General features: G+C 37.7%; 3 protein-coding genes across 7 annotated transcripts; 2 read left to right on the top strand and 1 right to left on the bottom strand.

The window, feature by feature from the left end:
• Positions 1 to 3711: 3711 nt before the first annotated feature.
• On the top strand, positions 3712 to 4986 carry LOC131327535 (disease resistance protein RPV1-like). The gene is made up of 2 exons (XM_058360690.1): positions 3712 to 3834; positions 4261 to 4986. Exons 1-2 carry the CDS (start codon positions 3712 to 3714, stop codon positions 4936 to 4938), a joined length of 801 nt encoding a protein of 266 aa, XP_058216673.1. The 3' UTR covers positions 4939 to 4986.
• Positions 4987 to 7380: 2394 nt separating this feature from the next.
• LOC131325695 (N-carbamoylputrescine amidase-like) lies at positions 7381 to 20089 on the top strand. Of its 5 annotated transcripts, XM_058358097.1 has the most exons (11): positions 7381 to 7812; positions 8817 to 8909; positions 11037 to 11146; positions 11870 to 11961; positions 12616 to 12641; positions 12721 to 12764; positions 12867 to 12899; positions 13068 to 13106; positions 13148 to 13261; positions 14968 to 15081; positions 16534 to 20089. In XM_058358097.1, the coding sequence occupies exons 2-11, from the start codon at positions 8873 to 8875 to the stop codon at positions 16543 to 16545; spliced, it is 621 nt and encodes a 206-aa protein (XP_058214080.1). In that variant the 5' UTR covers positions 7381 to 7812; positions 8817 to 8872; the 3' UTR covers positions 16546 to 20089. The 5 variants fall into 5 exon arrangements, 1 of the variants encoding a protein (XP_058214080.1); XR_009199788.1 differs by lacking the exons at positions 7381 to 7812; positions 11037 to 11146; positions 12616 to 12641; ... (1 more) ...; positions 14968 to 15081; positions 16534 to 20089 and having other exon boundaries at positions 8860 to 8909; positions 13078 to 13136; XR_009199785.1 differs by lacking the exons at positions 7381 to 7812; positions 8817 to 8909; positions 11037 to 11146; ... (2 more) ...; positions 14968 to 15081; positions 16534 to 20089 and adding an exon at positions 10272 to 10622 and having other exon boundaries at positions 13078 to 13136.
• A 3385-nt stretch (positions 20090 to 23474) lies between these two features.
• LOC131327534 (NAC domain-containing protein 67-like) lies at positions 23475 to 24875 on the bottom strand. Its single transcript, XM_058360689.1, has one exon. The coding sequence runs from the start codon at positions 24873 to 24875 to the stop codon at positions 23475 to 23477; it is 1401 nt and encodes a 466-aa protein (XP_058216672.1).
• Positions 24876 to 25241: the final 366 nt, after the last annotated feature.

Here is a 25241-nt window from a genome sequence, read left to right as displayed (position 1 = left end):
ATTGTCTCTATGAGAACTGTTTCGGACAAAAATACCTTTGACTCTGTGAACTGGCTATGTAAACTAAAAAATACATAGTTCAAATAGTCTCACTACACACTAAAATACACAGTTCTTATAGAAACTACGTAGTTGTCATAGAAAATACACAGTTCTCATAGACAATACTCAATTCTCATAGAAAATACACAGTTCTCGTAGATAGTTATCATGGACAATACACAGTTCTCATAAAAAATACACAGTTCTCTTAGAAAAATACATAGTTCTCATAGAAAAATACAATGTTCCCGTGAAAAATACACAGTTCTCATATATAATACACAGTTATCATAGTTTAATCAAGTTAGGCCAATGCAAAAGCTACTTTAGAGGACCGGCCTCATAATTTACACAGTTTCGCAATTCTCATGTATAATTAGAGGACCGGCCTCTAATTTTCTATTAGTTTAATCAAATTAGGCTAATGCAAAAGCCATTTTTAAGCATTACATTTACACATAAGTCGTCATAGTTTAGGAGGATTGCCACTTTCCCCCTCTAAGGTCTAGGTTTACTATGAGAACTGTGTCTATGAGAACTAGGCACAGTTCTCATAGAAAATATATAGTTCACATAGTTATACCACACACTATTTCTATGAGAACTGTCCCTATGAGAACTGTTTTTATGAGAACTGTTTCAAACAAAAATACCATTAGATATGTGAACTGATTATGAGAATTGACAATTCTCATAGTCAATTCTCATTTTCAGTTCTATGAGAACTATGTGAAATGATTATGTGAATTGAAAAATACACAGTTCAAATAGCCTCATCACATACTAAAATACACAGTTATTATAGAAAATATGTAGTTGTAATAAAAAATACACAGTTTTCATGGACAATACTCAATTCTCATAGAAAATATACAGTTCTCATAGATAGTTGTCATGGACTCATACACAGTTCTCATAAAAAATGCACAGTTCTCATAGAAAAATACACAGTTCTTATAGACAGTTCTCATAGAAAAATACAATGTTCCCGTAGAAAATACACAGTTCTCATCTAAAATACACAATTCTCATAGACAGCCTTCGCATAAAATATACAATTCTTATAGAAAATGCACTGTTTTCATGGAAAATACATAGTTCTTATCGACAGTTCTCATGGACAAATACACAAATGTCATAGAAAATACATAATTCTCATAGGAAAAAACACAGTTCTCATAGAAAATACACACATGAACAAAAATTGAACAAATTTTCAAAGTACCAAAAAATTGAACAAAAATTAAACAAATTCGTAGCACTCAACTAAAATCTAACCAAGTGTAGTAGTAACAATAAAAAAGTAAGGCTGAAAAATAAAATATTTAAAAGAAAAGAAAATAGAGAAAATCACAATTCTTATAAAAAAACACACAATTCTCATAGAAAACTACACAATTTTCATAGACAGTTTTCGTAGAAAATACACAATTATTATAGAAAATACACAGTTTTTATGGAAAATACATAGTTCTTATAGACAGTTCTCATAGAAAATACACAGTTCACATAGTTATACTACACGCTAAAACACACAATTCTCATAAAAAATACACAGTTCTCATAGAAAAATATACAATTCTCAAAGAAAATACACAATTCTCATAGAAAAATATACATTTCTCATAAAAAATACACACACAAATAAAATTCACAACAAACACGATAACTTTCTCTCCAATGCAGATTCCAATTTCCAAACACAGTTCACATAACCCACCACATAATTTACATAGCCAAAATACACACTAAAATATACAGTTTACATAACTCCATGCATGCACTCGCGGAGAATCAACCCACCAGTTCTCATAGCTAAAAAAACAAATACCAGAACCATTCATGTAACATAACGATGAACAAATTCCAAACACCTCTAGTTACCCCAAAAATAAATACCAGAACCACACTTCAAAAACTATATTATTAAAAAAACAAGGACCTTGACATCGCCATCAGCAATCTCATGTTGCAAATGGTTCTTACTGTCCACCGTACACCTAACCAAACGCAGGTCCCAAGATCCCCTTCACGGTCCTAGTCAAGTCGCCAGAGCACCTTGCCGACACTGGCTTTTTCTGTCGCTTCCTCCAGCGCTGGCGCATAAACACACTCAATGCCTCAACGCACTTGCTGGCGAGAGCCGTCGTCGTCTCCACCTCCGGCAGTAGCAGCAGGCACGATTGGAATCCAGTCAACGTGTACTCTGCCGAGGGAGATCGCGTAGTGGAAGTACGCCTCCGCCATCTGCCCTAGGTTCTCGTCAGCCGCGTCGCCATCGCCCTCCGTCCGCTCAAGCTGCTCCGCCGCCAATCTCAGGGCGACAACGTTGAAGGGCATTATGAGGACGTGGATGCCGTAACAGAAGTCGGCGACGAGAGTGAACGGGTCCGCCGTGATTTTTGATGGGGAGTGATTTATTGGGTTCTGGAGATCAGTTTTAGTTGGAACGGGCTATAAAAGTCATTACACAATATATCCGAGCCTATTTAGGTTCGAAAATAATATTTAGGGTTGGCATCAAACCAATCCTAAAAAAGAGGATCAGCTTCTAATTTTCTAATTAATCATCCCTAATTTTCTAATTTTTTTATTTTTTTATTTTTTCATTGAGAGAGAGAGAGAGAGAGAGAGAGAGAGAGAGAGATGTATTAGGAACATGGAGAGTTACTTCATTAGATAAAAAACAAAGATTTAAATAAATATTGGAATATCATACTTTTTAGATTTTATTATTTGCTTCGTTATCTTGTAACATCTTTCATAATTGCAAACAAATTACCGTGTTTGGAAGCGCGGAAAGGAAAAATTATTTTGTTTGGAATTACGGTTAAAGAGTGTTCAGTTCAACTCCTCCCTGAATTACTCCATGGTTAAACCTAGAAGATGCATAATCCAAGAGTGGCAGTCCTACAAGTTTTTTTCCCAGTCGATAACAGAGCATAGCCAATTAGGGTTCCGATTGATCGGTCGGGTAATTTTCGCAATCTCGCTACTTCTTGTTGTTGATCGTCGTCTTCTTTTCTGTTTCACATTTGTGCTAGTTTGTGTTATGCTCAGTTTATGCTTTTTTTGCTTCCGTCCACTGGCTTTTGCTTGTGAGAAAGGAAGAGAAGAGAAAGGGTTGTAGTTTCATACCAAGTCTTGCTAAAAGTGATGAGATTTGGTGAGAAACAAACTGGACCCGATAAAGATTCGTCCTTTTGTTTATTTTCCATCTTTTTTCCACCATTACTTATATCTTTCTTTAGCTATCCAAATAAGTGAAACTACAAGCCTAGTGTCCTTTCAACTGAACAGAAATTGCATTTTCTTCCAGATATTTGTCCAGTAACTGCTATGAGGACACAAAAAAACCTCCTCTTCCATGTGTCAGTGTACTTACCAGGTGTTCTTAAGCTCCAGCGATGACACTAGTATCAACTTTTCAGATCACCTTTATACAGCGCTGGTTCGCTCTGGAATTCACACTTGTCGAGCAGATGATGGAATTGAGAGAGGGCACAATATGCAGTCAGAATGTCAACGAGCCACCGAAGAATCCAGTGTTTCAGTAATTGTCTTCTCGAAAGGCTATGCTTCTTCGGGACGGTGCCTACCTTGATGAACTTCTAGATGTTCTCCAACGCTGGAAGGCAGTTGGACACAGAATATTGCCGGTGTACTACAATGTGGACCCATCTGAAGTTGGGAAGCAGACTGGGAGTTTCGGAGAAGCGTTTGCTAATCATGAAGAACAATTCATTTCAGCAACAGATGGAAGGGAAAGGATTTGATGGAAAACGTGGAGAGGTGGAGAGCAGGTCTTAGGGAAGTTGCAAAATTAAGAGGGATGGTCTTGCAAAATCAATCTGATGGGTAAATGTCCCGGAATTCTTTATAAGGCACCATTGGGCTGTATGTGCCCGTAATTTCATTCAGATGTTGCCCACACATAGTTTTGCAGTATTTACATAAAGATTCTGACAGAAACAGGATACATGTTAATTAGAAAAGAGATCGAAATCAGTCTAGAAATATTGTTCTAGCGGCTGGTAGTTTTCTTGATAGTTTCCCTTTCCATGTGTTTGTAAGAAACATGAAATTCTTACTCTGCTCTTTTGTTTTTTGTTTTGTTGATCAAAATCTGTAGGCATGAATCGAAGTTCATCCAGGAAATTATCAAAGAGATCTCGAACAAACTAAATCGTAGGGGTCTTGGGTGTTACCCAATACCAGATTGGAATTGATTCTCGAGTTGAGAGCATAAATTATTGGTTACAAAATGGGGCAACTGATGCTGGCATTGGGGTGTTCGCCGGGATTGGTGGAATAGGGAAGACAACCATTGCCAAAACTGTCTATAACTCAAATTTTGACAGGTTTGAATGCAGTAGCTTTCTTTATGATATTAGAGAGACTTCTAAACAGCCCAATGGTTTAGTACATTTACAAGAACAACTACTTTCAGATATTTCGAGGTGTGGAAAACTAAAAATTGGCATTAAGATTAAAAATGCAGTAAGTTACAGAAGGGTTCTCGTTGTTCTTGACAATGTGGATCAACTGGATCAATTGAATGCAGTACTTGGAATGCGAGACTGGTTTTGTCCAGGAAGTAAGGTTATTATAACAACGCGTTATGAGAAACTGCTGAAACCATATAAAGTTGACGAGACCTTTAAGGTTAAGGAAATTGATTATAATGAGTCACTGCGGCTCTTCAGTTGGCATGCCTTTAGACAAGCACATCCTATTGAAGGTTTCATGGAGTACTCAAAAAGTGTACTCCAACAGTGCAAAGGACTCCCTCATGCTCTTAAACTGTTGGGTTCTTCTCTCCGTGATAGAAGTGCAGAGGAATGGGAGACTTCATTGGAAGAAATGGAATCATTCACTGGAAATCAGATCCTATAAACACTGGCAATTAGCTTTATGTCCTTACAAGATGATCGCGACAGGAAATTATTCCTCCACATTGCTTCATTTTTTGTTGGGTTGAGCTTTATTATATTATTTGATGTGGACCTTGGTCGACCTTTGGATGTTATGGGCTTTTCCTTGTGGTGTATTATCCAACTGTTTGTTGGATTCCCTTCCCCTTTCCCCGTTTTTTAATAAAATTCATCTTTTGCCGATCAAAAAAAAAAGTTAAATTATTTTGAGAAATAAGTGATTATTTCTCAAAATATTTGGGTAAAAGTAAAAAAAAATATTTTTCCAGTTCCGCACGTCGAAACGAATCAATATTCCACAAAAATTTGATGCAAAACTAAGAAATGCAAAAAAAATTCAAATAATGACAAATTAACTCATTTTAAGTTAAGTTTAAGAACGCTGCCTAATTAAGAGTTTAGTGCATTCCCTAATTTTCTCTCGTTCCTAGACTTCTACACGTACCAATGAGGACGTGCCAATTAGTGTTAGGGAAAAAGGTTTTGTAAATTTATTCCTTATTAATCAGTTCAATTGATTTATTTTGTGACTTTGACCTCACAATTCTAATGAAATTGTCCCACGTATGATGCAACCCCATTCAAATCACAACTTTTTCCTCCTTTTGACAGTAGGTTTTTTTGGTAACGTAGTTTCTGAGTCAGTTTGCGCGCACCACGGGACAGTAGAATTTGATAACCACAAATCATTAAGTTTGGATAATATACGTTCAATGGTAAAAAAAATTAAATTTTCAATACATGCACTACGCCAAATTTTTGCATCAGCAGCATTAAAATTGGCTCTCTAACCCCCCAAAAAACCCTTCGGCTTCAACATCTTCCTCCGCTGCCGGGGGAGGCACTTTGCAGTTCCATCCGTCTAACTGCCCTTTTGGCCACCGACCCCCTTCCCACCTCATCGTCTTCTCCGATCGTGCCGTTGGTAATAACAGTAGGTGTAGCCTGTTCTGCTCAACGGCGAGGTGTGGTCTTGGGGTTGGAGGGAGGATTGTGTGTTTTTTGCTCCGATCGTACCGCCAGCTATCACAGTCGGTATTATCGGTTATGCTCAACGGCGAGGTGCGGTCATCGACGTTGGGAAATTGCATATGGTGAGCTGGTGTGGCCGCTAGATCTGGGCTTACTGTTTTCAGTTGTGCTCAAAGCTTCAATGGGTGATTTCGTGTTGGTGGTGGGCTGTTGTTTTCTGACCATTTCGGTGGGCGATGGTGCTGGTCATTGGCTACGGGTCTGGTGGTTTTGATTGCGACTTGCTTCGAGTTTTCAGGTGGTAGTTGTTTGTTTGGGTATGGTGGTCGGCGGTTGCTTTGGGCGACGGTGGTGTGTGGTTGCTATGTTTTGGTTAGGGTTAGGTTTGGGGGTTGGGCCAGGCTTGGCTCCTCTTGGATTGGGTTTGGCCCATTGATGTTCGTTATTGTATGATTTGGGCATATTAGGCCTTTTGCTCTTAATTGTTTTGATCTGGGTTTTTAAAACCCATTTTGGGTGATTGGGCTTCGGCCTTTAGAGGGGCTTCGTCCCATTGGGTGTTCTGAATTCACTTCTTGCCAATTTAGTTATTGGGTCTCGGATTTGACTGATTGTTCTTCTAAACAAGACGTTATTTCCTTGCTCCTATTAGTCTTGCAACAATTTCAAAATTAATGAAATTTTTTTTGCTGTTCAAAAAAAGTGGCATTAAAACTGCCAGTAACAGTCCCAAAACCCCGCCGGTTAAAGTAAATTATCGCTAGTAAATTTTCCGTTGGCAAAACAATTGTCGAAAATACAAAAAGGGCAGTAAATTACCACCGGTGAAGGTTTCTGGCTATTAACGGCGATTTTACTACCATCGCTAAAAGTTCTTGGAAAAAACAGGAGAGCCATGCCAACATCTACGGTTATGGATACGTTATTGTATTTATGCTGGATTGGAAACAAAATAACTATAGAAGACTCGGGAGTTGAAAGTCACCTTAATCGTTTTTCCATCTTCACAGATAACAACCAGAAGTTTATTATGCATGGCATTGCAAAGGCCAAGATCAGTTATGCTGCCAATGTGAGACTAAATTCTAAGATTAAGAATCTACCCTTAAGAAACAAAATAACATGTCAATGGGTCTCTGTTGGTTGAAACGGATATGAGAGCCTAGACCTACCTCTTAATTCCTCTGAATATTTGCTTTGCCGTGATAAGAAATGTAAGTGCAAGATAAGCATATGTAGCCCCAGATGCTCCATTACCAAGAAAAATACTTTTTATCTCAATCAACTGCGTCTACTTAGATCATGCCAGCGAACCAACAAGCAGAAGGATATATATGGGGTCCATAAAGAAAGATAGCCAGAGTTTCTTGATTGAAAGATGAGAGCCGAGAAAGATTCAGAGTCTAGCATGATCTTAATGTTGGGAATCGTGGGTTGCTTAAACACAACACAAACGCCATTGTGCTATCCCACTGAAGAAGGCATGCCCATGTATTATTTAACGATTCCGTGTTCCTTCTCTCTCTTTCTCTTTCTCTAGATTGCTTACAATAACTTTGGTTTGAGCCATGCTGATGGTCAGATTGATTTTAGTCTTTTGCTATTCCCTACAAGTTCAGGTGCCGCCAATCTTCAACATCCCCAAGACAATGCTTCAGGTTTATGGGCAGTCCGTTTGTTGCGTTAGTTAAGATCTGTTGGGTAGTGTGCCAATGGGAGGAGTCCCGTTGACAGGTTTATATCTGTTGTTGCATGGAACATATCCACGCTACGCCCTCTGATGTTTGGGGTTGCTCCGAGAAATCCCATTCCTGGAGAAACTCACTATGTCTCTAGAGGCACTCTGGACGTACTGTTTGAACAGGCATGGGGAGGGTGAAAATTGAGGTTCTAAAGATCTCTATTGCACTCGTTTGTAACTACTCCACCCGGAATGCAAGACTGCTACAAAGAACGAATAACTCTAAAAGGAGTCGTGTCTGTATCACACCTTTATTGGATGCTATATTGTGGGACACTCGTGCATATGTACTGATACTTGCCATACCTGTCCATAGTTTAAATCAATTTTGTTTCAGTTTATGTTGCACGATGATTTCTCTGATAGAATTGCATGCTTTCGGATACTCTGTGTTGTGTATCCTAATTTGATGAAGTTGAGATTGTTACTTTCTCAGACTACAATTTGTTGGTAGGACAAATGAAACTCTTACTAATAATTTGGTCAATGCTTATAGAACAAGAAGTAGTGATATAATAGATGAGAGGATGTCGATTGTAAAAATCCTCAAATAATACTTTTCGTGACTGGCTACTAGCTCTTTAACTCGTGCCTAATTCCGAAGTCGGTCTTACCATCTTAAACTTAGCCTTATGCAATTTTAGACGCTATAGAAAACAAAATTCACAAAGGTAGGCGGATCGTATCCGTGTCATAATTATTTTTAAGTTTTCCATTAACTGTGTGTCCCTGTGGTCTTGTAGCCCCATCTCATATCTATATCTATTCCTTGTATGTTGGCTGAGTTTGGACTGGCTTAACTTAATTCTTTAGTAATTGTTTAATTTTGTGATTTCATGAATTTTTTTTATAGTTTTTGGTCACTGTTTGTTTTATCTCAAATGAGAGAAATCCAAAGTAGAACTATATGGACCAATTTTGGAAAAAGTTCGTATAAGAAAAAAGCTGACTTTTGTCTCATTGTCATCTACAGTTTTTAGCTTTTGACGAAAATTGTAACTTTTGGGATTCCTTTCACAAACTGGACTTATAAATTATAATAGGCATCACGCATTGGCTAAACTAATTCCCACTTCTCATCCATGATTTTCCTAAAATGTCTGAACTTCTGTGTCTTGTGCTTATAGGTTTCTCATCACCAACCAGTATCTTGACTTCATGCAATGACAAAAATGGAATTAAAATGATATGGTGCCATCATATTGTCCTGAGATTCAATGGTATTCAAATTTCTATCTTTGCTCTCCATGATAAATTCTATCCTTTGTGTTCAGATGAGTACTCATTTTCTGCAACACTAGACCTTTTTTCAACTATTTTGGCATAGGAAATCATTACAAAACCTGAATGTGTAGTTCTCGTGGGTTTATGCTCACTTACACAAGATCAAACATGCTTAGAGGCTCTTTGACATAACTGCTAAGAAGCGCAAAAACTTCCAAGAAGGTGGGATGTTCGACAGATGCTGACACTCGCTACACACTTCATGTTAGACACACATCCCCAAACGTGTCATCTCTTCCAAGAATTTACATATCTAGGTCCTTCGGACACTCAATAGGGACATTTCCGTCACTTAAAGACATGTTAATTACGTTGTATTTTGGAAGAAACTCTTGGTTTCAATACTAAAATTGAATTAACTTGCATTTGTATCTATCAAACTCCTTTTCCGAAACTATGAATATTTGGATTCCTTAAGCCTAAAAATTGCCAACTTTCTTTATGGAAATTGAGAAAGCTGTCTAAAACAGATGCTTGGTCTGTTAGCTTATTCTTCTTTCTAAATATGTCAAGCGCAAAAAATGATTTCCCACTATTTTGAAGCTTCAATATACAAATGCATAAGCTTATTTGGAATGTTCAAAGATGAAATATTGGTGTAAAGTTACCTGTTGTCTTGTTGAAAATTAATATGGTGGCATGTCCTGATTTTTTAGGCGGAAAATTCAATTTTCGTCCGTTAATCTTTAGTATGTTAGTTTTAGCTTTATTCTATGTTAGTTCTTTCGATTGTTTTTTGACTTACTTCCACTTAAAAATCAGCCCCTTTCCACACGACTCCTTTTTTCAGTTGACTAGAATATGCATTTGTTTCAAGATCCACTGAAAACATACAGATTCTGGAGTTGATGGTACCATCAGACTGTTGTTGATTCGCTTTCATTGCATTGAAACATATGAACATTTTGGTTTCATGCATATGTACATGTCAATCATTACAAGTTATGTTTGGTGCACAAATATATTTGCGAATGCAGTTGCTGGCACTTCATCGTTCTGTTAGAACACGATTCTATAGATCACTACAATCAGGAACATCATGATCTTGAATGAGGGTGAACGATAGAAGTTATGTTTGGTACACAGATATATTTCAATTGTTTTGCTCACCCTAACCAAACGAGGGTGTGTTACCCTCACTCCTATTGGTTGTTTTTAACTTGTAGACCCTACCAAGTTTAACCACAATTAATATTAAAAAAGCCACAATTTATGAAAGTATAACTGATTTGATATCTTCCTATTGGGAAATGCATTGCAAGAGAAAAAATGCTTGGGGAATAAATACACGTGGATGGCAAGCCAAGCCATGTGTTGAAATTACGTTATTGCCCTCCAAAGTTTTCCTTGCTTGGTACTTGTATGTGTGGAGCAAGGGTTAGTTTTGGTATTCTGCCTTTTACTTGGGAACGATCGAGAACGAGAGAGATGACAGTCGGTTCTCCGGATTTCACTCACCAAATTGGTACTCTCTTTCCGGATTTCACTCAATTTTGGTACTTGTTCTGCAGATTGACCTGTACTATGTCATCATCACATCATTGTTCTTACGGTTGTTGCCATCTTTAAAGGAGAGTCGCGATTTGTTATTGCTTCACCTCAATCCTGACGTGGTTAAGGCTACAATCAAAGAAAATGCGTGAGCAGAGGTAAATTCCCATTCATTTTCAAGTTTCGATTCGATTCGATTCAATGATGTAGGGAATACAGATTTGAACTTGTTAGAATCCCTTTGTCATCTTCTATGTGTGCACCATTCGAACAAGAACCCTAGCTCTGGTATAGATGTTGGATGTGCCTTAATGAAGAGAATAAGCCATAGTTATTCTTTTTCATTGGTAAATCAGTCCACAAATTCACTATCGAAACACGGCCTTAATGTTGCTTTCTTTTCTTGACGACTATTTCATCAATATGAGAGCCAATGTTTGTGCTGAATTAATCTTTATGCTATCTGATGCCTTTTTAATTTATTTGTTTAAACGCAGCTTACATATTATTTAGCTCGAGTTTTGATCCTAATGCAAAAATCCCTTGACCCTCTTCTCTATTCTAACTTTCAGAATTTTTCCACTGCAAGTTATTAGTCCATATTTGTGGAATTGAAGACCTTGAAACCAATATGAGGAGAAATTCAGAATATTCAGTTTCTTTACTCTTTTCATCAGTCCATGTAACTCATAAGCCCTATTATTTGATCTCTTCAATTATGATAGAATCTTAGATGCTACAAGTTGTGTGGATAGATGTTAGCAACTGTTATATCTGGTTAGTCAAAAGAATTGATGAAATATGCAAGTCTGAGGAAATTAGAATTCACAGATTGAACGATATACTTTTCTCTTTGGTGGACCACAAAGTAAAGAATGATACCTGTAAATCATGACTACTGGCTACTATGAAATACTTACTCATGACCCATGGGTGGGACAAGCTTATCTGTTGTGGTTTATTGTTTCTCTTGGCTATAGGGGTATAAGCCAATTATTCAGGGCGAAACATTGCCGTAGAGCTCTTCCAATTTTTAGCTGAAACTCCGAACACTATATGGTGAAGTTACTTAAGTTCCCTTTGGATTTTGTGTTTTTTACATTGGAAAGAGTCGTAGATGAGAGTTTATTGCGAATAGTTTGCGTGCATAATGAATGCTCATATTGATGTAGTTACGAACTCATGACATACCTTTATAGAGTTCTCTCTCTCTTTTTCACACACATGCGCACAATTTTAAGCTTTGATTCCAATTGGATACTACCTCGTCTTGTGAACCAGTGAATTTCTACGTCTTCTTCTGTTGATTGAGCTAAATTCCCTTCTTTCTGTATCTTATATCTTTGGAGATTCTGAGTCTTGATTTATCTAGATTTCAGTTTCATTTCCATGTGTCTCCATGAAGGAACTATTTCAAGGTTATTACTTCTGTCAAGCTCAAAGGGAGGATTTCTTTCAGCGAGCCAAGCCTTATAAGGGCCTTCCCACGATTCTAAGGTAGATAACTAAGGTTGAGGTTGGCTATAAACTGTGGGTCAACTGATTGAATGATTTATGCTATTGAGGCCCTTGCCATACGATAAAACAACACTTCCATCTGGCATGCTATGTAGGATGCAAAAACTTGCAACAGAGTTGGGGGTAGTTATACCATTTAGCTTTTTTGAAGAGGCAAACAATGCTCATTAGAGCATGTACATCAGTTATTAGCAAGAATGGCTATGAACAGTACTTATTTTATCTTTTACCTACCCAAATCTTTTTCAATGCTACACCAATACTCTCTATTTTACCTACCCACTATTATTATAATATTAGTTTCATACCTACCCTCTATTATTTTACCTTTGTCCCTAATTTAAAATAAAGTAATGTCAGAGAGTGAAGGCAGAAGAGAGAGGAGAGAGTGAATGAGGTGGGAAAAAAATAATAAAGTATGGGATACCTGATGAATAGTGCCTCGGGGTTTATACCGACGTCGATTCGCTGGATGTAAAATAGAGAGGGGTTACCGAAACTGCTGTGAGTAGGTTTTCTTAGTTTTCACTAGGTAGAATACCTTAATATCCCCTTTTTGCAATTCTTGTGTAGATGCTCTTACAATTCAATAGCCATAATTGATGTTGATGGGGCAGATCTTAGACTCTATAGGAAGTCCCATATTTCAGATGGACCAGGTTTGTGGACCAACTAACCTTGAAGCTGCTATGTTGGTGTTTTCATTTTTTTGCTGAAATGAATAGTTCCTCTTGTCAGGCTACCAGGAAATCTACTTTAATCCAGGAGACACTGGCTTTAAGGTGGGTGTTCAATATAGTTGAAATGTAGTGGTGTTTACAAAATTTGATGATGGCTTGTGTCTTAATGGAACTTCTTTTTGCTGTTATGGTTTCTGTACACAGGTTTTCCATACTAAATTGCAAAAATTGGAGTTGGTAAGAACTTTTTCCTTTTCCATTCATTGTTTTGGCTCTCAGTTTGTCAAATAGTTTGTGTTGATTTATACTAGCTTGTAAACTTGTTTAGATCTGGCTTTTGAGTATGTTGTTCTCAAATATGAGAAGCTAAAAAACTAGTAGATATCTAATCGAACTTTTGCATAGTGTTTGTCAGCAATTTGCTGGGATCAGTGGTTTCCAGAGGTAGTTCGAGCTATGGTTCTCCAAGGTGCAAAAACCTCAAGATACTGGACCAGTTCGAGCTATGGTTCTCCAAGGTGCAGAAACCTCAAGATACTGGACTTGATTCTCGTGATCACTGGAAGCGAGTCATGCAAGGGCATGCCGGAGCCAATTTGGTTAGTTCCATACTCTGGCAAGTCAATACTTATTAGGCTTGGTTATGCATCTTCATCTTGTCAGCTTTTCTACTTCAATAACACCTCAATATTTCCCTACTATCATCACTACGAGAACCCAAAACATTTCCACATACCAAATCATCCAATGGGCATGCGAAAACATGCGAAGCCTGTGCATTACACTAGTAGTCAGAGAAGAGGATTAATTAGGTAACAGATTACCCGATGGTAGTTTCTAACGAACCCAAACTAAGAATAGATTTCCATTACATGCTTTTGTTCACGAGGATAAATCAATTGAGATTGGGGCTTCTTTGAAGAGGATAAATCCATTGAGGACAAAGGGAGAAATCATTGTAATGCAGGAAATCTGTGACTTGGGTTTGGATAATATCCAGCAAATTTGTCAAAGCGGAGGAATCCAACGAGAACTCGTAGCCAAACTCTACCAACGTAATGCTTTGTTTGGATCATATTTTGAAAAAAAAATTCCAACTCAAAAAACACTCATTACCCCTACTTCTAATCATTACTCTCATTTCTCTCTCCTCTCCCCATTCATTATTCTCATTTCTCTCTCCACTCATTACTTTTATTTCCAATCATTTACCTAATTTCTCTCTCCACTCATTACCCAAAAACCAAACTCAAAATTTTCAGAACACTATCCAAACAAGGTATAAATGATTCAGGTTTTGTTTCTCTCTCTTTTTTCTTTTTTCTTTTTTTTTTCTGGATCAGCTAATAAGTTGATTTAATTCTCTTCTTCATCTATTGAAAATTACATGCTTGTGTTTTTTACCAACTTACACTAAGGTTTTTAAGTCTATGGTGTGTGAACTTATCGCTAATCTTACGATCATATACGCAGAATTTATGGAACTTGAAGATACCATGAATCTGGAGTCAAGTTATAATGAGGAAATTGGTGAAATTATTGATTGGTATAATGGGTGTGATGAACTAGAAAGATGATCTTAAAGTTTCCTTTTCTCAGCCTCTGAGGTTTTGACCGGAATAGTTGTTTTTTATTTTGTTGGTACAAGGGCATAATCAACTTTCATTCTGAGGATCCAATTGTAGCATGCCTTTTAAACCCTTACTGAAGATTTTTGATGAATTTTTTTGCTCAATGTAAAGTTACAAGGTGATTATGATTATGATTATGATTAGATGATATTCAGGTGTGTCATTGACCAATGCTTATGTAAGGATGTAGTATCTAACAGTTTGTATCTTAGCTTTGAACATTGTGAGGAATATTTCATGTGCTCTATCTTGATGTACCACACTCCATTTTCATACTGTTTGTTTTCTACTTATCATCACTAGAAGAACAAATACATTACCAAAAACAGATACCAACATTATTAGACCAAACACTATATGTATATTAACTTCCTAACTACCAATTGCACCAATAAATGCCTTATATTTCAAGAACTGAAACTGATTTGTGCTTCAATAACGTCTTGCTATTTCTCTACTATCATTACTACGAAAACCAAAAACACTTCCCGATGCCAATTCATCGAGTGAGCACGCGGAAACGTGCGAAGTGCGAAGCACGGGAATTACTGGTATATACATAGGACTATAGGAGCAACATGTCTTAGATTTTGCTATATATAATGTATGGGAGGGTAGTTTATGTAATATTCTCTCTCCCTGTATCTCTCCCCCTTTTTCGCCTTTATATTTAGGGAGTAGGAAGGCTAGGTGCTGCAGCAGTGGATATGAGCCTTGTAGCTCTTCGAATTGTTGAAGCATATTGGGAATATTGTCTACAACCATGGGATATGGCTGCTGGTGTTTTGGTAATAACACTTTCTGAAGAGATCTTTGCCGATTGTTCTTCTGGATAACAATGGCAGAATGATATGAAAGACAAGGATTCTAGAAAAAGATATATATGCTTCCAGTACAATTGGAGAGATTATGGCGCACGTGGGGTCACTTGACCCCACCGTCATTGAAATTGCCAGATACTTCTCTTAAGGTTTTGGATAGTCTTGAGTCTCTTGACCCGCAAAATGCACAGTTTGCTAAGTTTCTTTAGGGCAAACAATGAGAAGATTTTCTCGCACTCTTTCTATCTCTCTCTCAAATTTCTTTTCATGGGTATGAACGAATTGGCCATGAACTATGATCTTAGCGTTATCTCACACTAAATCTCAAATGACTAAGAACTACTATTTAGCTGTGACACATGTTTACCATGGATCGACACTTTTAAGTTTCAAAATAAAAATTCTTTTGATGTTCTTTAATTAATTAAATTTTTTTTTTGGCGGAAGTAGATGTTCTAGTGGTTGTGGTCTTCAAGATGCATGTTTTTAGTTTTGGAGGCTTATGGGCGGTTGCAAATTTGACGCACATTTTTGGTTGATTTTTGACCCCACTAATAAAAATTTCTTGAACTTTGTCCTTGAGAACAAATCAATCATGCTCATTAATTTGTCATTCAAAATTTTGTAAATTCTACCTAGTTTACGTATATACTGCGGTATTGTATGATAATTTGTCAATCGAAATTTTGTAAATTCTACCTAGATTACGAATAGACTGCGGTATTGTATGACACAGTTGCAAGAACATTTGATAAGTGCTCTTTCCCTCCGCTAGGATTCAAAACAAAAAACACGATAAGATGAAATGGCATTCCCTTGTGATGCTGCGACTGCAAAAGGACATTCAAACTTTCTTTTACTACCTTAATGGTAGATGACATTTCGTACAACGGGAAAAATATAATCATTTTTGTTAGTTTAACTACTGGGCTTGGCTGTTTAGGTGAGAAATTATTTGAGATCAACTTTTAGTATGAGGGGTATTCATGAATAGCAAAATTTAATTAATAGATAAACTGATTCACTCTGTCTGAAACTTACAGTATTGGGATATGTTTGACAATCTCATTTTGCCTATAAAAGATCTACATTGAATATTGTTATGATCAACAGAATTTAATCATCTACTACTCACTTGCTGTTTAAATTTTTTGCTTTTTATGCTATTTTTTTGCATGTGTCTGATTTACACTTCAAGCAGATAGTTGAAGGGGCTGGAGGGGTAGTTTATTGCATGGATGGTGAAATTTTTGTGTATCCAATGTTCCAATGGTGTGCTGCATGCCCAGGGTAGTCTCTGTTTCTTTTGTACGAAATTTGACTTTGTTATAAATTTGCATCACTTTTGTGTGACAGTGCAAGTCTTAGGCTTGCCATTGGTGAATGGAATTGCATAATTTTTACTTGAATGAACTGCAGCTTTTGGAGTGAATTGGTCCTGCTACAGAGAAATTGGAGAAGAAGGGTATTGATTTTCGTTGTGGTTTAAGCCAGAAAACTATCAGGTGCCTTCTACATTCATTTTGCTCTAACTGAATTTGAAAGAGGAAAGTAGTGGAAAATTGGCTTCATTTGTTGCTACTATTCATCCACGATTTATATTTTTATCACATGATCATAAATAGCTAGATAGGTTCGTAGTTTTGAACTGAGTGAAGGCCACGTCTCCCTAATCTGTGCTCTGACCAATTTAATAGATTGATTGGTTTCACTTTACTTTCTTTGGCGGTCTTTTGAGTTGAAAACATGTGTGGGACTCTGTCTCAGATACTGCAATTTGGTATTTCCATCACTTGTCAATTTGTTAAATTTCAAATTTGAAACCAAATGAATGCATCAGAAAACATTTATCCATGCCATGTAGTTCTTTAGTCTATTGAACTTCCCCTTAACGTATATATATTTTTATTTTTATTTGTACATACACAGTGATTGAACTTCCCCTTAACAAATACCATTTTAGATAGGGTTGCAAACAAATTGAGCAGCTTGAGGGTTGCGTCGTCAAGGGCTTGGCTTGGGTCAACTAGTTCAGCAATCGGTCCAAGCTCGAGTTTTAGGCTCGTCTTCATTCGTATAGGCTCGACTCAACTATAGAGGCTCATTTAGTAAATGAACCAGGCTCGGCTCAATAAGGGCTCGGTTTTTAGCTCGAGTTCGAGTTTTAGGCTCGTTAGTAAAGGAGCCGAGCTAGAACACTTCACTCATTTGCACCCCTAATTTCAAAGCGTGACCCACCTTGGTTAATTATCAATTCCAACACTCGAATATGAATCTAGGTGACATCGCCATTGATTGTCAATCAAAACTAGGCTTTTAAGAAAGACTTTCCAGATTAATTTTCCCTTGCTCTTCCTTTCATTGAGACCCATAATACTTTGTTTACCTCTCATAGTATGATTCCAGGGTCGCACATAGGAGTGTTAAGGTTGTCCCACATCGGTTAATTATCACTTCTAGGAAGCTTGAGTGGTCTCTACACTCCTTGCCAATGGATATTGAGTTGGATACTTTTAACCAATCATGAAAATATGGGAAAATTTGAAGGGCTAGATGGCTACTTGATTAGTAAGTTTGCATGAAAATGAAAAAGATAGCGAAGCATTTGTCTGAGAGTGGAGCTTTATTAATGTCCAGCCTCAGGTTGTTATGATTATATTTATTACATGTCTTGTGCCTAGTTTGCAGGGCTTCCATTACGAACCTTGGTTACAGAACTAGCATTATATAGCACTTGCTACCACGCTAGGTCACAATGTCTAAATGAAAAGCTGAATGCAAAAGTGTATTGTTCTTCTTGGTAGATCTAAAGCTTCAGGCTTTTGGCTGAATGGCAATGCCTTTGATGACCAGACCTCTCTTCCACATCCCAGCTTTGCATTCATAGACGGAGAATTGAATGTCTCCAATTTTTTCAGGAGGTGTCCTAAACTCACCTGCTGGAATTTCTATCTATCGTCCCCTTGGATTTTCCATCTATTTTTCTTCATGATGTTAAGTTGTTTCATTTGGGAGAAACATTCACTTAAACTTCCCAACCAAAAGTGGGATCTTTTAACATGACCAAAAATACCACCTCTTAAACTTATACCAGTTAACACAACAAACACATCACTGTGAGACAAAGACAAACAAAACATTCTTGAATTGGTAGGAGGATTTCTGGACAGAATGACTTTGATGGTTATCAAAAATTGGATTTTACACCATCAACTCTTTGGTGTATAGGTTGGGGGGTATCCTTCCCAAGGACTGGAATTTGGTTCTTGAGGACAAAGAAATAGTAGGTTTCAGGCTACATCATAAGTGTACATATCCTTTTAAAAGTTTTATCCCAAGTTTTGTAATATTGAAGTTTAACCCCCAAAAGAGCTTTCACTTTGTTCACTTACTAGTTTTGAATTTTTGTTTACTCTCTACACAGTTCTCAATAAATTTCTCACTCTCTCTCTCTCTCTCTCTCTCTCCACTCATTATATCAAATTTTTTTTCCTCAAAACTCATAACCAAACAAAGTGTTTGTTAAATTGTATACTCTACTTTGTAGTATCCCATACAGGTCTTGCCATGTCCCAGGTAGATCACCTCGTGTGAATCAAAGAAAACTAATTAAAATAAATGGACACACCACGTGGCGTTCCTCGCTATGTACCCGGTATATCTGTTTTTAGCGTGTTTGACACTCATACAATGACTAACTTAGGTGTGTTAGTGCTTCATAGCCAGAGGTTGTATTTGGATATTAGAACGCTGGGAAAAAAACTCAATCTTCCTCTTCTGATCTCTTTTCCCTTCACAAATCAATATTTTGGATCATGGGTTGGAATTTGGTTGGAAGTTCTAAGGGACTTGTCATAGTCATGGATGATGAATGATGGATTTGTGAAGCAAGTCCCACATCGCTTGGGTACCAAAGTAAGCGTGAGAGCACCCTCACTTAAATAGCTAGCTTTTAGAGTTGAGTTTTACCCAAGAAGGTGTAACATGGTATCAGAGTCGGGTATGCCAAGGATGGGTAAGGTGTGTGTCCCTGGCCTGCACGTGACAGGTGCTGTCGAGTGTGCACGTTGGGCGTGAGGGAGGGTGTGAAGCGAAATCCCACATCGCTTGGGTACCAAAGTAATATGAAGAATATAAGCATGAGTGCACTCTTACTTCAATAGACAGGAGTCAACTTTATTTTTTTTCTCCTATAAATGGATCCGATACCAGTTTTGTACTTTAATCCAATGCCTATGATTAAAGATGTCGAATTTGATTGTTGCTCTCATCTTATTCAAGGGGTATGAACACTTAAAGACTTATTGCCCATCTACTCATTGGTATGTATTAGATTGTTAACCACCAACTTTATTATTTATATTCTCAACACACCCCTTCACGTGTAGCCAGACTCTCTTCCATAAGGGGCTAAACACGTGTAAATTTTAATCGTTAGGTAGGCGGTGATGTTCGAACATAGGATCTATTGTCTGCTTTGATACCATATTAGATTGTTAACCACATACTCATCTAAAAGCTTAAGCTGTTAGAGAGAGGGGCAACTTTATTATTTATATTCTCAACAATATGTAGCATGATTTTGATTTACATTGGTGTTTTAGAGTACAAGATTACTATTTGAACTGATTTCATGTCATCATTAATCATAAGAAACACAATTAAAGCCTTTAAGGATTTATCTTAATATTTGGTTTACGTAATTAATATATGGTTGCATGATCTATGGGGTCAAAAAAGGGTTTTATATATTCGTAACCAGTTTGCATTCATTAGCACATCATCACTGTGATTAAGTTTATTTTTTAGGCTCTTTATGGATATGATTACTTGACTGTAGATGTGATTGTAGAATCTTATTCTTCGCTGCAATCGCTTCGATCCACCCCCTCGGTGAAAAACCGTAATACGCCCTGAGGAATTCCTACCAGACTTCCCTCCCCGTACTCAAAATTTTCAAGTTTGATGTTTATATTTTTCAGGCATTGCCCTTCCGTACAAAAACTTTGTAGCACATGGCAATGTCAGTCTTACTTGTGCAAGCATGTGGCAAGGTATGAACGAGTTCTATACCACATTTGTAGTTTCTTGAATTACATGTTGAAACAATGGTTTACTTTTTATTTGTGGAAGTAAACATGAATATTGCGGCAAAGCATACTTCTTTTGGATATCCAATTTTTCTACCATGTCCTGGTTTTATGGACATTTTTACCCGTTGGATTGTTGAATTTGACTAAGAATTGATGTTTATATCTTGGTACATATATGTTTTAGTTTAAGTCGTATCCTTTATATATCTCCCCACTCGGATTTTTTGTAATCTTGAATGAACTCATTATAATGACGTGGTTGTTGTCGGCTGAAGAATTAGCATTTCGGAGTTCACTGTATTTTAACTTAGTTTAGACAAGATTTTATTGTCATTGGGAACATCATATGAGACTTGATGTTCAACTTGGACCGCAAACACTCTTGAAGAGCAAACAACAGGAACTATTAAGCTAGGAATGTAAATGGAAAAGGCAGGAATAGTAACACCTTCTATGAATGAAGTCCAACTTCATCTTTCTTTTGTAGTTAGTTTAGCACCACTCGTTGTCTTTGTAATGTGAACTCATAGATAAGTTTGTCTAGGCAATTAAGTGCTCAAACTGAAAAGCAACCTCAATATTTGGACAAGTGGCTTGCATTGGAAAAGCAGGTCCTATTTATAGTTCAATTCTCATAGAGAAACGTCTTATAAGTTAAAGTGCTTCGACTTATCACTAGATGCCTATAATTTGTAAGCAATGATGCACGGACACAGATACCGACACCGACACTGACACGGGGACACGGAAATTCTAAAAAAATGGAGACTCGGACACGGCCACGGCCACGTATGTGTGTGTGTGTGTGTGTATTTATTTATTTATTTAAATAATTAAATAATTAATTATAGTTTGATACTGAGAAATTTTTAAAAAATTACAATTTGGCCCCAAAATTTAAAAAAATTACAGTTTGATCTCCAATTTTTTTAAAATTACAGTTTGGCCCCTACCGTGTCCCCATCAGTGTCCCCCTAAAAAATGTATATGGCGTGTCCCATACGTGTCCCCGCCGTGTCCCACACAACGATACTTCGACCTCTAGAGGTGTCGGTGCTTCATAGTTTGTAAGCAATAGTATAAAGGCCAAAGCCTTTGGATAACTACATGGCCTTTAGTTGGAAGAAAAATGCTAGAGCTCTTTCGAGTTGCGTAGATGTGCTGTGATATGGGTGATAAAGGTCGAAAGAAATGCAAACGGAGAGCTTGAACCCAAGACCACTTTCAACTTGAGCTCTGATACCATGTTACAATAGATAGAATACTTGTGTAGGAGTTTTATTGCTGAGCACCTTAAAGAAAAAAAACAAGGCTATGACAGAACTATATAGGTTAACCCTAAGCAAACCTAATCAAAAAGACTATGCTACCCTTGACATAAAAGATAATGACAAATTAAATCGAAATACTGTATCCACATTTTGCACTACTGAAAATCATCTATTTCATTATCAGTACTTTATCTTCATACGTATGGTATACTGCATATTGAAGTATCTGGGTCCACCCGCTGTAACTTCAACTAAGCTTTTCTGTTAAACCACCAAAGCCTGATGGAAACTAAAAACATTAATCTTGGTACCTTTGTTCACCCAGTGTTTCAGTGATAAATGCTTGAGGAGTGTGATAACATTTGAAGCAGAGAGAGGAAATAGGAATGCTCTATGTAACAACATGAGGTATTATTTCTTGTTCGCTAGTAATTTTATTGACTTTGCTTATGTGCAATCTCTGACTATGGCCTTCTATGTACACTTGATTGTCATCAAAGAAAGTCAAGTAATTGTACTTAAGAGATTTATCTTTGCAAAGTCAAGTAGTTATAGTCTTTTAAGAAATATCGAAATTGATTATTGTGCATTTAAATCTTTTCCTCATTCGTTATGCTTCATGGTTTTTTCCAGGCCATGGAGTATTACTTGGTATAAATTTAACTTTTGTTTTTCTAAAACAAAATAGTTTAAGATAAATATTGGGCTGGATTAAAACCATGATGTCACGGTTTCTGTTTGAACTTGTCTCTTTTCTGGTCTACAGAAGCTGCGTTATACAACATTATGAGCTTCGATTTAGTCATCATACAACTTCAGCAGTCACATTCCAAAGAAATCAGTGGGTCTCAATTTGATAATTACTCACATTATCTTGTTGGATGTTGTGTATTTTGGCCATTTTAGGCATCCAAATAAGACTCTACATCCCGTGGAACAATTCTTAAACACTTGAGATGGTTTTATGTAATGGTCCAAGAAATGACCTTAAGGCTCAGGGCTGCCTCGCTTAGTTCATTGTACAGCCTTCCGTAGATTTATGTTCTTGATGATTTTGGTCGGCCAGCTGGTAGAAATTTTCAATCCTATGTCTCAGTTTTGGAATCTCTGTTTGCGGGGAATTAAGTTTCCTCTTCTGACTATCTTACTTCTCCAATCATCCTTAAGAACCAGAATCTTTTTTTTTATTTTTTTTGTCAGACAAAAATGCCAAAACGGCTCAAGCGACTAAGACGTACTATCAGGGGCATGCCTCCCTTTATCTTCCAGCCTGCCAATGCTGCTACCTGATGAGCGACCTTGTTGGCGGATATCTTAACCCAAGCCAGCTTGAAATTCCCTTCTCGAGTGAGATCCCGGATATCCAGAAACAAGGGGTATACGTCCCTATGCCCAGCTTGTTGTGGTATAGCATTTCAGAAGCGCATTAGTTTGCTGCATTAGGTGCAAACATACTTGATGTAGGAGCATAAGGCTCATCAAAGTCACTGGGAGCTGTAGTGAACTTTGATTCTGGTTGTGATTCATCATTAGTGTGAAATCACGGCATTTGGTTTTATGATTTTATCATTGTGTTCCCTTTGTCCTTTTCCCCAAGAAGATTTGATAAATAGCGAAATCTAATGTGCACAAACTACCATGAGAGAAATAAATGACAGAGTGACTCCCTCATATCCCTTTGGTACTTAGCGATTGTGTGCTACGTACGTACAGCGCAAAAGAACAAGCAAATAGAACAGCAAACCAATAGGCAAATTAAAGAAGCAAATCATTAGGAAAATAGAAGCAGGTCTATATTCCAAAGCATAGAACAATCGTAACTGATAAGAACATTCCATAACTACGATTATGTTTTCGATTGATTCCTTATAAATGAATGACTAATGGGCTCGATCAATGACCTACTAGTAAACTAATATCTACTGCTCATATTTCTTTTGTTTTTCATTCCCCTCCAACAACAAACAACGGGCCTTTTACTCGCTTGCTCTTGCTCTTACAAGCTCCATTCCTTGCTCAACACATCAAAATCAAGACTGAAACTTGGTAGCTGCTCCAAGTACTCCAATATAGGAACTAGTTCTACAGTATCCGCATCAACGTCAGAAAGCATCTGCGAATAATTTCCTTGCTCCTCCGCTTCTGAAAATTCTTCAAAGAAAGGTGTTGGCACTGTCGGGCCAGGAAGCCAAGAATCAAGACTGATACTACTTGGTGGCTGCTCTGACTCCAATATAGAAATTAGCTCCTCATGAAGATCCGCATCCGACATGGAAGAAAGCATTTGTGAATAATTTCCTTGCTTCTCCGCTTCCGAAAGTTCTTCCGAGAAAGGTGTTTGGGCAAGCCCAGATAGGGCTTGAGGGTCCAACGCATCAAAATCAAGATCCGCATCCATGTCAAAAAGCATTTGCGAATAATTTTCTTGCTTCTTCGCTTCTGAAAGTTCTTCCGAGGAAGGTGTTTGGACATGCCCAGATAGGGTTTGAGGGTCTAATGCATCGAAATCAAGATCCGCATCCATGTCAAAAAGCATTTGCGAATAATTTCCTTGCTCCTCCGCTTTTGAAAATTCTTCCGAGAAAGGTGTTGGGGGAAGCCAAGATAGGGTTCGGGGGTCCGACGCATCAAAATCAGGACCGATACTTGCTAGCTGCTCCGACTCCAGCATAGGACGTAGTAGTTCAAGATCCGCATCCACGTCGGAAAGTATCTGTGAATAATGTCCTTCCTTCTCTGCTTCCAAAAGTTCTTGCGAGTAAGGAACTATATTTTCTGTTTCCAGTGCTTCCACGTCCTGTTCTTGCTCAAACACCTCCTTCCTCGCACGCTTTGCAGGCCTCGGGACCTCAACATTCTTTACTTTCTTCGGAGATTTCTTGTTGTCTTTTGAGTTATATATTTTCTTTATCCTACAAAGAACATATTCTGATCCTTTAGGCGATTGCTTATTCCTAGTCGAAGTAGTACCATTACCGCCATACAAAGAGAACTCGTGCATGATCCAACGGCCTCCTTCCCCGCTCTCGTCCATCGCTTCCGATCCGTTCTTGATCCGAAAACGCAGCATCCTCTTGTACCCTATCACACGATGCTTTTTGTCGAGTATTCGTACAGGACCGGTCTCTCCGTGCCACGAGCCACAACCAGCCGTTCTAGCTGTCCGTTTGTCGCTGCCGGTGGCCTTGATCAGCTTCGTGAGAACGTAGACGCTGCCTTCTTCCCACGGGTCGTTCTTGGTGAAAATCTGCCACGGGGCTTTGTTTCCGGTCCCGTAAATCTCGCGCTCGAAAACGACATCGCAAGGTAGGGCTTTACCCTTGGACTTGATCTCAAGATAGTCGATAACAAGTTCTTGGTCTGTAGGCGTAAACTTATAACCCACTGGTACGCTCATGTCTTGTTCTCGATCTCTCACCACTCTACTCTCTCTCTCTCTCCTCTCTCTCTAATCTTTGGCTCTCTCTCTCTCTCTGATCTCACGTTGTTAGTCTAGGTAATGTGATGGGATATATATAGGACAATAGAAAGTCGGCTATGTATGTACTTACTAGAGTAGTAGTGTACTATCTCCGTCCGCGGTTACTTGTTCCCTACGAAAAGAATTGTAATTTCTCAGAAAAAAAAATACGTCGTGTATCATTTTTTGAATTTCTTTGCATCAATATAAAGTGCTTGATTTGTTTTTTAATTTGGTGTAAAAAAATTCTAAAAAATTTCCAAGAAAATATTTTATTTTTCAATCCAAAAATTCCGTTGACTT

This window comes from Rhododendron vialii, chromosome 5a (assembly GCF_030253575.1).
Source record: "Rhododendron vialii isolate Sample 1 chromosome 5a, ASM3025357v1".
Taxonomy (NCBI): Eukaryota; Viridiplantae; Streptophyta; class Magnoliopsida; order Ericales; family Ericaceae; genus Rhododendron; species Rhododendron vialii.
Note: the sequence above shows the minus strand (reverse complement) of the source record. Positions and strands in the feature narration are given on the sequence as shown.

Bases quoted from the DNA above. Each gene is read 5' to 3' on its own strand.
- LOC131325695 (XM_058358097.1), top strand. From the start codon at position 8,873: ATGATATGGTGCCATCATATTGTCCTGAGATTCAATG. The intron at 8,910-11,036 runs GTATTCAAATTT...TCTAACTTTCAG, and splicing joins TATTGTCCTGAGATTCAATG to AATTTTTCCACTGCAAGTTA. The intron at 12,900-13,067 runs GTAAGAACTTTT...ACTTTTGCATAG, and splicing joins AATTGCAAAAATTGGAGTTG to TGTTTGTCAGCAATTTGCTG.
- LOC131327534 (XM_058360689.1), bottom strand. From the start codon at position 24,875: ATGAGCGTACCAGTGGGTTATAAGTTTACGCCTACAGACCAAGAACTT.
- LOC131327535 (XM_058360690.1), top strand. From the start codon at position 3,712: ATGTGGACCCATCTGAAGTTGGGAAGCAGACTGGGAGTTTCGGAGAAG. The intron at 3,835-4,260 runs GTGGAGAGCAGG...ACCCAATACCAG, and splicing joins TTGATGGAAAACGTGGAGAG to ATTGGAATTGATTCTCGAGT.